Source organism: Felis catus, chromosome B4, assembly GCF_018350175.1.
Source record: "Felis catus isolate Fca126 chromosome B4, F.catus_Fca126_mat1.0, whole genome shotgun sequence".
Taxonomy (NCBI): domain Eukaryota; kingdom Metazoa; phylum Chordata; class Mammalia; order Carnivora; family Felidae; genus Felis; species Felis catus.
This window is the reverse complement of record NC_058374.1, coordinates 113,043,026-113,056,661: the sequence shown is the minus strand read 5'-3', so window position 1 is coordinate 113,056,661 and position 13,636 is coordinate 113,043,026. Positions and strand designations below refer to the sequence as shown.

Here is a 13,636-nt window from a genome sequence, read left to right as displayed (position 1 = left end):
GGTTATATACTATGGGGTTGGGGGAGGTAAAGTCCAGGGGAAGTTTCCAGTGAGATTTTCATATGCTAAAGAAGACTTCAGCCATAGTGGAAGCCTAGCTATTGTCAGGCTAAAGTTGCTTTTCCCTCTAGCCAAGCATTAACATTAAGACAGTAAAGGAGTTCCTGGAGAAACATTTTACTCTGCCTGCCTCAAGTATTTGTCAATGGGCTTCAGGTTATAAGGAAATTTAGTTCTATCTGCCGTCTCCTTTTTTGTTTCCCACATGACTACGGAGGGGTGATGGAGACTTAGGTCCTGCGGGATGATGGTTTCTATCAGTTAGCCATTTGTTTTTCCCCTTTCCTTTGTTCTTGGGCAGCCAGGAGTGCCTGAGGAACATCACACATATCCCGCCTGGGTGGGGGGTTGGGGGTGGTGTTTGTGGCCTGGCCTGTCAGCTTGCCTTATGGCTCCCTCATCACAACTACATGAAAAAAAAAAAAAAAAAAACTCAATATTTCCTATAATCTCTCAGCAGCTTTTGCTATGTGGTTTTACTCTCATCAGAGAGGCACATAATGTTCTTATCATTCAGAAGTTTACCAAATCACCTATTTAAAGTGCTGCTTTGATAACACAAACTTCTATGGTTGTTGGCCTATGGGAAGAATTAAATGCTCTGTTTCTGGTTAGATTTCGTATTGTTTCAGACCATGAGTAATGCTAGGGAAGTTACTGAAAATGGCCTCCAGGAATGAAGATGTTTCATGAGAAGCCAACCTTTTGATGAAGAAAGCTCCAAAGAGATTTAAACCTGATACACCAAATGTGATCATGCCTCAATTTTCTTTTTTATCCCCATAGACTCATAATTATAAAGTAAGTGCTCATATTGGTGATTTAATCCTTTTATAAATGATATGCTTAGACATCATTCTATTAAAAATGAGCATATAAATCATTTGTGAAGAGTAATAATTCCTCAAGTATTTGAAGTGGATTTATTCAAAATACAGGATTGTTTCCAAATATAAAAGCTCTCATATGATTTAAATGGGAAAGCATGTTTCACTTTGTTTGTCATGTTAATATATATCTGCATCAAAAAATTCATCTCATGAATTATTAAAGAAATAACCTCAACAAGGCAAATTACAAGGAATGAATTATTGTTATTACAGGGACAACTTGAATCAAATCAAATAGTTCTCAAGGGACTATAACCATCTCAGAAACAAGTTCCTAAACTAAGTCATTATTGTACAGAACAGACATTAGAACAACACTTTTCATGCGTTTGCCTACTTAAATTCTGGAGGGCTCTATTCTGTGGCGGAGCATTTACTTTTCCTAGGATACAAGGTAAATAGAAAGGAGAATATTTACAGACCAAATAGGTGCCACACAGCCAATACACATTGCACAGACATGACCTGCATTTGAGTGCTCCAAACTAAACAGGACAGAACTTTCAGGCTGGAGTACGAATGAAAAACAAGACGAAGAAGAAAACGATCTCTTAGAGTCCTCGGCCCATTCTAACATTTTCATTACTTGACATAAACTCACAGAGCTTCTCCTCCATGGTTCTGTTCTACCCTCTTTACAAATATAGACTCACTGTATCGTCCTGTGAAATAAGGTGTGATCAGGAATGGGGAAACCGCCTGAGGTCACACAGATAATCAGTGGCAGAGCCGAGAATCAAACCTGAGTCGTCTGTCTGGCCCCAGGGTCTGTGTACTCAATGATCACACGATGTGTGCTACCTCCCTGAAAAATGAAGTGATCTCTGTTGAAAGTAATTACAAATACAGGGTGTTCTTTGTTTCTGCAATTCAGGCATTGCACATTATTTGATTCAATCTTATCTTGGGCTTGAACTCAACTTTGATCCTCATCTAGTATATTTTCCTTTGTTTGGACAGGAAGCATAGCATTGCCAAAGGAGTGCTTCAGTGGGTTTATGGTAGCATGCCTTGTTTCCAGTAGCACCAGTCAATTAGTAAGTAATCAGGCAGGAGCTCGGCCAGGAGGTGGTCTTCCAGGAAAGGGGAAGGTCTGGCTTTTATCTCTCTCTTTTGTAGTTTCCACTCACTCCCAAGATGCACATCTCCTGAGCTGGTGTCCTCTGTAAAATGTCAACAATTCTGCCTTCGCTCAGTGTGGGAAGCCTTCATTCAACATGAAGTCTTACCCTGTGTGAAACTTCGCAGGGAAAGATTCTACATTAATCCTTCCTTTTTTTAAGCCCATAATTCAGATTGCATGATTTCTCCTTAATTTCTCGCACTAGAGTCACCATCAAGGCTACAAATCATTTTCGTACCCTAAAAGTTGAATTCATATAAGATGGTCAATTCCTTATGAGTTTTGCAGACATCCAGAGCTTTACGTAGCTTTATTTTGATATGTGACTCTTCTCCATTTAAAGAATGTTCTCCCAGGAGAGAAAGATGCCTGTAAAGAAGTTGACTCTGTCTTTGCTTACATGACAAAAGCATCTGGTTAGGATGGCAGAGAACAGGGGAGGGCATGGCTTCTTCAAGCCTCAGCTCTGTGCTTTTAGAATTGATTATGCGAGGGGCATCTAGGTGGTTCAGTGGTTCAGGTGGTTCAGGTGGTTCAGGAACATGTGATTTTTGACCTTGGGGTTGTGAGTTCCAGCCCCACATTGGGTGTAGGGATCACTTACAAATACAATCTTACAAAAGTTGATAACAAGAATTGATTATAATATGCCTCAATGATAGGGTTATCATGAGTCTTACCTGAGATAATGCACTGAAAGAACACAACCAAGAACCGGTGCTCCAAACATGCATCCTTAATATATCACAGCAGCTTCCTGGGCAGTGGGCCTATTTTCACCATGTCCATCTGCTTGTTCCTAAGGTATTAATACATCAAGACTAAAGCAAGAACTTCCTTACTAGTTTCCTTGATTCTAGTTTCACCACCCTGCAGAAACTTGTTAGCGTTTATTTGCTAAAATAAAACTTTCATCATGGTATTATATATATATTACCTCATCCAAATACCTTTGATAACATCCAGCTGACAACACATTAATTGGTAGATATTAACCACCAAGTGTGTTTGGTGAGCAAATGAATGAGTAAACGAGTGTCCTATGGGAGACTTTCAAGTCTTTTCACAAACCCTACCTTCATTTCTTACTTCAGCTCCTGTTAGTTATGACCATAAACAGGGACATTCATTTACTGCGTGACTTCAACATGTCAGACACCATGGCAGTTGTTGAATATTCAAGGATGACAAAAGGGCCCATGGCTTCTTTGAAAGAAAACATCCACTTAAGCCCCATTGATTTATTTATTGTCTCTCGCCTTCCCATTGCCAAGATTTTGATAGCGTTGTTCTGTCAGACTAAAAAGCTCTCTCTCTTCTTTCACATTCTTTTTGGCCTTCAGGATTCAGCTCAAATTGTACCTTGTTCTCCATAAACACTTACCTAACTATCCATGTGTAAAATGATCTCTCCCCCACCCCTCCTCTGCCTTTCTAAGACCATTATTTTTAATTATAGCATACTTTACTTTGCCTAGGAATTATAATTATATAATGCATTATCAGTTTCATGGTATGATAACTCTAAAGTGCTATTAAATATATATATTTAAATAAATATATATTCAATATATATAGGTAGATTATGTCCTATCTCCTTACCGATGTGAGTTCTTTAAGGTCATGCCTTTCACATTGCCCTTCTTATTTCCTGGTATCTTCCATAGCGCCTAGTATTAATATTTTCTCACACGGTGATCCCTCAGTCAGTATCTGCTGGTTGACTGATCAGTTATTTGCTAAGTTATGGGAAATTTCCTAGGTAACAGAAAGGTATGTTCTTTGTTCACACTACCAGATATTTAATCAATGTTGACTTGTTGTTTCAGTACAAACTACTTAATTTATGAAAACAACAAAAATCCCTTGACTGCCATTGATAAACGAGATGCTCCTGAGTGTTCAAGAAAAGAGGCAGAGAATTCAGGAATTGAATACATCCCTGTGGTAAAAGAGAGCTACATATCTCCATAATTTTTCCTTATCGTCATTCATAACTTTCCATGTCCCATGTTTATTCCTATTACCGTTTCATTGCTCAAGTAGAGATTCTTCACCTAGAGTCTCTGGATCCTTATGAAGTCCATGAATGCCTTTCAGCAGGACATAGAACCCAGAAAGATGTTATACCTAAGGCAAAGCAGACAGTTATTTAGCTATATGAACTAACCTACTTTAAACCTCCCTGCAAACCTATGAAGTAGGTAATACTATGCTTATCCACATTTTATAGATTAAAAACCTGAGTGTCAGAGAGGTTCGGTTATTTATACAAGGCACAAGTACACTGAACATGATGGTGAGGGGTCTGGGGAGTGGAGGCTTGTGGGAAAGAAAGATGGCCAAGGCCATAGTTTTCTACTACCAGATTGTGTTTCAAGCCACCCGGCATTCAAGCCTGTCCTGAACTTCACCTGAGGCTTCTTTCTTGGCTAAAGAAAAAATACCTGTCCTGGGTGACAAAATAAAGCACCATTGCAGCCCCTGACCTGACTTTGAAGAGTCAGTCCAAGAATAAACCAGTCACATCAGGTTTGTGAAGATAACCACTTGTTTCCAGACCTCTTAGAAAATAAAAGGGTGTCCAAAGGAGACCTTTCTAAATTCTGGCATGTTTCACATCTTTAATATACAGGTACAATTTAAATCACTTGTATTTGATGTTGGTGAGGAAGAGTGACTAGCCTTGAAATGAACTTTGACAACATGTAGAATATAGTTACCCTGTTAACTAGTGGGTTGTCAGTAGAAATCATAGTTTAAGTGTCTTTAACAGCAGATGTGGTATGTGCTCTGAATTTGAATATTTTGAATAATTATAAGGCAGCCAAGGTTTCAGTAAACCCTACCCCCAAGCGTTCCAAGCCAGGGTAAGTTTCGGCTGCCTGCACAAGCACTACTTCTAGCCTCAAAAGTGTTCCATTTCCCACTAGATTGCAAGATACCTGGATTCTGATGATAGCCCCGTGGCATCTTTGTGACTTAACTGCATATGACTTTATTGTGTCTTAGTGTCTCCTACCTAAAAGTGGGTGTGACAGTATACAACTTAACATCTAATTAAACAACAAATTTTATATTTTAAAATGTTTATTTATATCTGACATAGAGAAAGAGAGAGAGAGAGAGAGAGAGAGAGAGATTGTGTGAATGTACAAGGGACAGAGAGGGAGAGGGAGAATCCAAAGCAGGCTCCATGCTGTCAGCAAAAAGCCTGACGTGGGGCTCAATCTCACCATGGTGAAATCATGACCTGAGCCAAAACCAAGAGTCAGATGCTTAACCGACTGAGCCACCCAGGCACCCTAGAACAGATTTTAAATCAGATGATGTTGGTAAAATCCTTGGGGTTTTAGAAGTGGGGTTCTTACTGAAATTTAAAAAAAAAAAGAGGAAAGATTTGTTCTTGCACAAATACAAAGTGTAGAAAGAATTGTCACTTGGTCACAGATCTTAAACTAGTCTGCAAATACATGTTGCCCAAGAATTTTGCTAATTAGTTTTTTATATCTTAAGAGTTTGATCTTTCTTAAAATCTAGTCCAATAATGGAAAGCTAGATTAGGTTCAAGAAGAATGGGGCATTAGTTTCTGTTGTGCTTCTTACCAGCTCTGTGAACTTGGGCAGATCATTGGACTTCTGTTTTTTAATCTGTAAAATGGACAGAGTAAAGACGATTTCCCTTGCTCATCTCAAAGGATTGCTGTGATGTACATCAGAACAAAAAAAGCTAACATTTTTGGAGAGTTTAATTAACTGGGACATGTTCTGCGTTGTATGCTTTATGTATATTGCTTTATTTAGTTTTCTCTCCAATGTTTCTTTCCAATTTGAGTTAGGTAATAATTTTTACCTATCATACAGATATGGGAACTGAGACTCAGATGTTAAGTATTGTCTGAATTCATACACTTACCATCAGAAGAAAGAACCCAGATGTGAACCATAACCAAAATGTCTCTGCTTTATGAAAGTATCTACATATTGAGATAATGTGTCGTCTTTTCCATTGCCTCTCCTACTTCTTCTTAATATCCTTATCCTCCCACCCCTTTCTCTCTCTTCAGCAACAATTATCGCCATTATTCATTATATACTCTGTGGTAGGGTTGAGTTTTGATAAGGAGCAAACCAGGACTGGGCAAAACAATAATCATGGTGGAATCCATAGCCAAAGATCTGACTGACTTTATGTGGTCATTCACCAAGTGTTTCTTGAGAGTTTACTGTATACCATGACTGTGCTTGGATGAGAGCACTCTACAAAAGAAAATGATGTGCTCCCTCCCTTGGGGTAAGACACATACATAAAAAGCTACAATACGAAGAAGAAGGGATTACCTGTCATATGAAAGAAATAGATACAAGAGGAGTTCAAGAGGAAAATGTAATTGATTCCACATAAGGGGATCATGGACTTTGCACCAATGTCCAGGGAAAATAATTCTTGGCTTTTTTCTAAATGATCCAAATAACTGGGTATGTGGTTATTAGATGTCAAAGAGAGGAGGTGTTGGGCAGGGAGTTGTAAAATTAAGGGAGGCTGGTCTTGGGAAACAAGGAAAAATATCATGTGACAGCACCCCTCCCCTCCTTTAGATATCCACTCAGGAATTTAATTCCTTCAAGTTTCATTAAGGCAGAAGTATTTACTGTAGAATTGTGTAGTTGGATGGCTAGAGGAGGGGAGGGGAAGGTGGAGGAGGGGAGGGTTAACCTCTCATGTTTCACAGATGTGGATTTCAAGTTTCCACCTGGTAACAGCCTAGGGGCCATGGCATAAAGATACAAGTCAAAACATAGAGACACAGAGGAAAAGAATTAAAGAGCATCCAGCAAGGGAATTAAGAAAAACTCAAAAAAGCTTTCCAGTGGCTAAATAAATATCTTTCCTTGTGTTTACATTTCCTTTTTGCTATTTACTGAAATTTGAAAAGAGCCATAGACTCTGTTGCCTTTTCAAAATTCTGGATTATATAAAAGTGTGGTCCATGAAAATCAAAATTTTCATATACAGGCTAAATTAAAATGAAACCCATTTCTGGTATCTATGTGTTTTATTTAGAAAAATAAAAAGAAACCTAAAGGCTGGTAAACAACAAGAGAGATTATAAACTATGAGTAAGGAAATAATAATAACGTGATATTCTTTTCATAAAAAATCATGACTTTTTTCCAGGACACTAGAAATATGTTCAAAATACACAGGAAAACTCCACAGCAGAGTGCTTGAATTTGCGCAAACAGCCCAAGGCAAGTAAGAATCTGAATGAAAATTTTCACATAAATCTACTCATTTATTTCTGCAGACCACATTTAAAATAACTACAAGATTAATTTTGTTCCATTTGCTGGATTTACACATCCTGATAGCAAGAAAAACTGTCAGTTTGGAAGTATAAATGCTTCTTATAAACAAGACTAGAAAGGGTGGCTAGTGCAGTGAGGTTGGGGGTGGGGAAGCAAACCCTTTAGCTACAATGTTTTAGGGAAATGAATCCACACAATAAAACAAATTTCAAATCAAGTTGCCCCTCTCTACCACATAAGCAGTTTAGAATCTTAAGCAGATGCAAAAGGAATAAAGCAAATGGGGAGAAAAAAGGTCGATAAACTTTCTGGCTGCAATACAAGAGACATATCATTACCATATGATCTAATGTGGGTGTCAGCCGGATTGTGTTCATTGAGGGAAACCTTATTTTTTAACCGTGCTATGGAGTAGAAGCAGGAGGTTTTCAACCTAGTGACAGTCACAGAGCAGCACCTACCCCCTCCTCCTTTCCACACCTGCAAACTCTTTTGCTGGGGCTGAATATTTAGTGTAATTACATCTCAGCTTTGAGGGCTCCTGTGGCAAATCCCCGGATTAAAAGGTATGGTTTTCAATAATTGTCCTGAACTCTGCTACAGACTAATAAAACTTCGATCAAGTTGAGAGCAAAAAGGAATTGTTTGGTGAGAAAAAGGAGAGAAAAAAAAATCGTGCTAAACTTTTGATAATCTTTATGCAGCATTTTAAACAAGTATTGCTTGAAGACAGAAGTTAAATATTTGGTAAAATGGTTGAATGCATTGTTTTAGTTCTTTCTGTTCTTGCAAAGACGTTTATTAAAAAAACTGTAACCTAACACCATGAGTATCTATATTGATATATTTTGTATTTGTACTAATGAAATGTTTTACCTCTTTAGAAAGTATTTATAAAAAAAGTATTCTAGATCAGCATCGAATTTGTAGTTGGGTTATATGTATGTATTTAAGGATTTAGTCCCCTCCTGAATTCTTGCATATGTTCAGAACTTTTAAAACCTCAGTGATGTGAACTCTGGTGATGAGCTGCAGAAGTTAAATGTATATTTCTACAACCTAGAAAAGAACAGAAATTATCATCACAGAGGTGGAAATAAATATTGCAAATATTATGCTGTGTATTAAAGAAAATCTCACAGTTAGCTACATAATTCCTTACAGGGAAAGATAAGACCCAGTCAGTACTCTCAATGCAAATGAAATTGTATTGTAAGATACATCACTAGGGTGTAGGTTATTTTTCTTGCTAATTTCAAAAGAGGGTACCACCGATGACCCCTGGTTAAGTGGGCTCCCAGTGACATAAATTCCTGTGGTTTTGCTTTTCCTATTGCTATTTTGACCAGAAAAAGAACCAAATGCCTCCTATAGCAGCCCTTATTTGTGGATAAATGCCTTTTTTATTGTCTATTTTTAAATCGTTTCTGTTATTATTGAGGTTTTCCATTCACCTAGTGCTGGGGGATTTTTATTTTTGTCTGTAGTTATAGTTTTACTAATCTCCTGAGGGTTAAATTTGGATTTTGAAAGTCACACCAAAGGCATAAATGACATCCTACAAATGGTGATCTGAATTACATAGTGAATTTAATGGGCTGAAGTAGTTTAAGGAGACAGAAGTTATTATTTTTGATGAAACACTTAGAAAGTGGGGCAAGTAGCTTTAGTGCAGTAGTGACATTATACCTAACAATTAGCAGGTAGGAAGGAGTCATACTTTTTGAGAATGCTTAAAACAATTTCAAAGAAACTTGGGAAATATAATATGTCAGCAAATAATCTGGTTTCCACAGGGCAACTGCTATTTTGTGTTTATTTTTCTTATATACTAAGGAAGGAAAAATGATTAAAAATTATTAATATCAATAGCCCCCACTAATTGTTTTAAGATGCTGCATCTTCAAGTATGATGACAATAATTTAAAGAAATAATCTCCTGGGGGAATTTGTATAAAGTTTCTTGACATATTCTCCTCCAGGACATTCAGGGTTAAAATGAACACACACACACACACACACACACACACACACGCACACACACACGCACATGCATCAAAGTGATATAAGTAATGAAAGCTATAAACTTCCTGTTTGTGTTCAGCTTTAACCAAGAAAAATATTGTGCAGAGAATTTGCACCATTTTAACAAGAGGAAACACATATAAATGATGATATTCTTCTGAGCTCATGTTCAACATTTCTTTTTTTGAGTTAGTGAAACAACCGGGCGTTCTCTGCTCTGGAGAAAAGATCACAAGGCAACATCTGCGTTAATTCGCATTGCTATTTATTAAATCTGCAATTACTTTGCTTCATTTTTCTCCTAAAATTGTAAGATATTAAATATGCAAGGCTAGCAAACCGTGGTAAACCGTAAACATTGCATTTTAATGTGAAACAGACCAAAAACCACTCCCTGAGATCCAGTCCAAGGAAACACTGCCAAAACAATAGGGTCTCCATAAAAAGGCTATGCGGTAAATGAGTGGGAACCTACTCCTAGAGAAAACCTGATACCAAATTTAAAGGGGCAGCGTGAATAATAAACTTTGTGGTATTTTTTAAATGAAAAGCCACGACCCGTTCTGTATATGTGCTGCCTTATACACACCTCAGTAAGAAGTAGAAACTAAGAACAAAAGTGTAAGAAATCCAAAAACTGTTTTTCCCTCTCTAGTGGACCTAGCCAAGAATTTCCAGAAGATCCTTAGATACCTTAAGGTCAGGGCATACAAAGTTGCTTGTTTTGTTGTTGTTGTTTGTTTTTTGGGTTTCTTTCTTCCTTCCTTTTTTTTTTTTTTTTTTTGCATATGCTACCATTGGCTGCTGACGAAAAAAATCATTCTGTAAGTCTAGTTATGAATTTGCAGCTTTAATATGTTCCTTGTAAGTGTACAATTCAACGTAGATGTGGCAAAACTAAAGATAGTATCTACAATGTGTTTTTGGAATCCTTAGAACATTTCCAGTGGTGTTTTAAAATATATCAGCTCAAAAATAGACTGCTTATTCTCCATATGATCAACTACTTTTTGTCAGTTAAGATTTATTTAGTTCACTTCAGCTAACAAAACAACAAATTCAACAACAGATATATAAATCTAAAGGGCTTATTGAATGAATGGAGAAGTACGTGCATTTGTCAAAACTGTACTTTTGTTTCTTTGCAAAAAACCAGGTAACATGGGAGTCATATAAAAATCAGTAGGATTTTCCATAGATGTTTATTTGTTTTTTTAAAAAAATGATCAGTTTGAGAAACTGGTCAGTAGATTTATTTTGAAAAGTAAACTGTGCTTATACCAAATTTAAGTTTTGGATTGGTTACCTTCCTCATGCTAGAAATTTGCTATTGAAAAAATATAACTTTGTGTTTTAAAAAATCAGACTGGTTGCTTGGAACAAACCGAATAACGTGTATTGTTAATAAATTGATGGTCAATTGAGTCATTTTTGTGCAAAATATTGTGCAAGGCCTGGGTACAGAACAAAGAATAATAAGACACGCCCTGAAGGAGTGCATCTTCTAGCTGGGGGGGGGGGGGGGGACAGACCAAGCACGCCAAACAAATTACAGTATAATGTGATAAGTTCTTTAAAAGAGGTAAGAGCAACGTGCTTTGGGACACAGAAGAGGGAGGAAGCAGCATCCTGTGTGGATGAGCCAGGGAATACACAAGGGAAGTCCATTATCTCATTCAATCTTTACAACTCTCTCCCAAGGTAGGTATTTTAAAGGGCAATTAGCTTTGAGTGTCAGGGCTGTGGTGGGGGTCGGAGTGGAGAGGAAATGGAGAGAAACAGGGCTTGAAACATCGGCACCAAATTGTGAATGGTCTCACTTGCAGCAAAGGGGATGTGGACCTGATGGGCAAGCCTTGAGAAGTCAACAAGGAGTTTTCAGTAGAATAGAAATACAACGAAATCTGATTTTCTGAACATGACTTGGGCAGCAGAGTTGAAGATGGCCTGGAGTAGAGGAAATCTTCAAGGCCAAGGCCGAGACCAGTTGGAAGCTCTTGTGAAAGTTCAGGGAGTGATGAGAAAGGTCTGGACCAAGATAAATACAGTGGGATGGAGAGAGGAGATTGGCTTCCAGACACAGGAATTGGAGATCTCTCATGTGTATAGATGAAATTTTATTTGACCGTAGCATGGCTTATGTTGAATGAGCATTGAAAATTCCAACGTGATCTATCATCTTAACGATTTTGCAAATGATGTGAATATGTATTGCCTTAATTCAGACTCCAGATTCAAGCAAGCAGATTTCAAGAACATTCACATTTCTTTACATAAGTAAATAGCTGTGCCAGGTAGTCTATTGTGTACCTTTCAAACACATTTCAATATTCGGCTTCCTAACAATAAATGAAATATGGGTTTTTTTTATGCTTTACACTCACTCTACTATGGGGTGTCATATCAGAGATAACACCGTAACCAGGCAGTGCTACTCCTCTAAACCTTTCGTTTGTTTCCCAGGTTCCTTGGCAGTGAAAATACATGAGATAAATCATGAAGGCAACTATCATCTTTCTCCTGCTTGCACAAGTTTCCTGGGCTGGGCCGTTCCAACAGAGAGGCTTATTTGACTTTATGCTAGAAGATGAGGCTTCTGGGATAGGCCCAGAAGAGCACGCTCCTGTTGATTCTGATTTAGAGCCTCTGGGGCCAGTGTGTCCTTTCCGCTGTCAGTGCCACCTTCGAGTTGTGCAGTGTTCTGATTTGGGTGAGTAGGTGCAGGAGGCTCTCTTCCCTTACCTTGTTTTATGTTCTATTTTTTTGTTCCTGTTTGTTTCAAATAGTTAGTTAACATATCCCCTACCCTGTTGTGTTCACAGGAATGGGCTTCCTTGAGAGTTAAAACGTTTTCATTTTGAATCCCCGCAGTTCCAAATGTGAGAGACAGTGCCACCTATGGAGAAGCAGAGGAAGCCGAATAGCTTAGAAAGAAGTAGCCTTGAAGTTAGGAGACTGTTTTCTTCCCTTTTTTAAAGTAGGGGCTCCATCACTTGCACAATCTTGGACAAATCACGTTTTGAAAAATCTTTCTGAGCTTCATGGTCCCCCTTCTTTGAAATAAAATTTTGAACAAATCACTGTCCTATGATTCCAAAGTGAAGGCTTATTTTAATTCAGTGATTTGCTTTCAAGAAATACTAGATATTAAGACGTGGGTGATGTCTCTACTCTTGGCTTAGCCCAGATAACGGTGTTTGAACATTACTAAATTGTAAAGTATGTAGAGTTATCAGAAGTAAAACAAGTAAAGTTTTAGAACAAAAAATTATCTTTCAAGGACCAAACTACTCCCTTAATCTCTGGGTCTTAGTTTTGGCTTTACATTTGGCATTCTGTAATCTAGCTATTTATATTCTATTGGAAAGTTTCAAAAGCAATCTTTACAGCCAAGATATGGTGTAAATATCCAATATAATCACGAGACGTATAACTTTAGCCCAACACTGTATACACTTTGATTTATCATGTTTCAGGATAAATTTGGCCTGGGAATTCCAAGAGCAATACACTCAAAAGATAAATCTCCAGAAAGTTTGAGGCCCCAGCAGATGGGCCAAAGGGGAATGAATGTAGTTGACATGACAGTTGATTTGTATCTCTCTCTCTCTCTCTCTCGGTTCATTTATTATAAGGAAAAATAAAGAAAAAAAATCCCCACAGAATGACTTTACCATGGGGTATGGAGTATTTCCTTACAGGAGAAACTCCATAGTGTAGTAGGGTACTTCTTTTCAACACTCTGTATTTATTCAGAACACGCTTTCTAGCAATATTTTGCAGGGAAATTTGCCACTAACTTCTATAGTTGGAATAAACTACAAACTAGAACCCAGGAAAACATAAAACATGTTCAATACTAACAACTGAAAATCAAACACTTCAAGATAGCTTTTTCAGTGCTGACGTATTGTATAGCCATTTAACCCCCTCCCCACTAAAGTGTGTAGAAGGCTTTAAAAAGGCTACAGGATAATTCCACTGGATTCATGTATTCATTCAGCAAATACATTGAGACCCCACAATGTTGTAAGCCCTGGGAAGAAAGGAATGAGGAAGACAAATATGGTCCTTATTCATGTGGGTCTGATATTATATTAGTGGTGATTATTTCTTTTTTGAATTGTATATTCACTACAAGGGGGATTAGATTGCTATCAAATTCTACAGAAACTGTTATAAGCATCTAGAGATTACCTGCCTTACTCATATAGGCAGAAAAATAATG

The 13,636-nt window shown here is 37.7% G+C and overlaps 1 protein-coding gene across 2 annotated transcripts in view; it reads left to right on the top strand.

Annotated features, from left to right (window-relative positions):
• The first annotated feature begins 7,693 nt into the window (after positions 1 to 7,693).
• Positions 7,694 to 13,636, top strand: part of DCN (decorin) — a 42,153-nt gene continuing 36,210 nt past the window's right edge. Inside the window, exons 1-2 of one of the 2 annotated variants that reach the window (XM_003989110.6) lie at positions 7,694 to 7,949; positions 11,872 to 12,118. In XM_003989110.6, the coding sequence (XP_003989159.1) occupies positions 11,905 to 12,118 (214 nt within the window). In that variant the 5' untranslated portion in view covers positions 7,694 to 7,949; positions 11,872 to 11,904. Of the gene's footprint in view, positions 7,950 to 10,955; positions 11,110 to 11,871; positions 12,119 to 13,636 lie in introns of those variants that run through there. The other variant, XM_003989111.6, reaches the window with a different exon arrangement.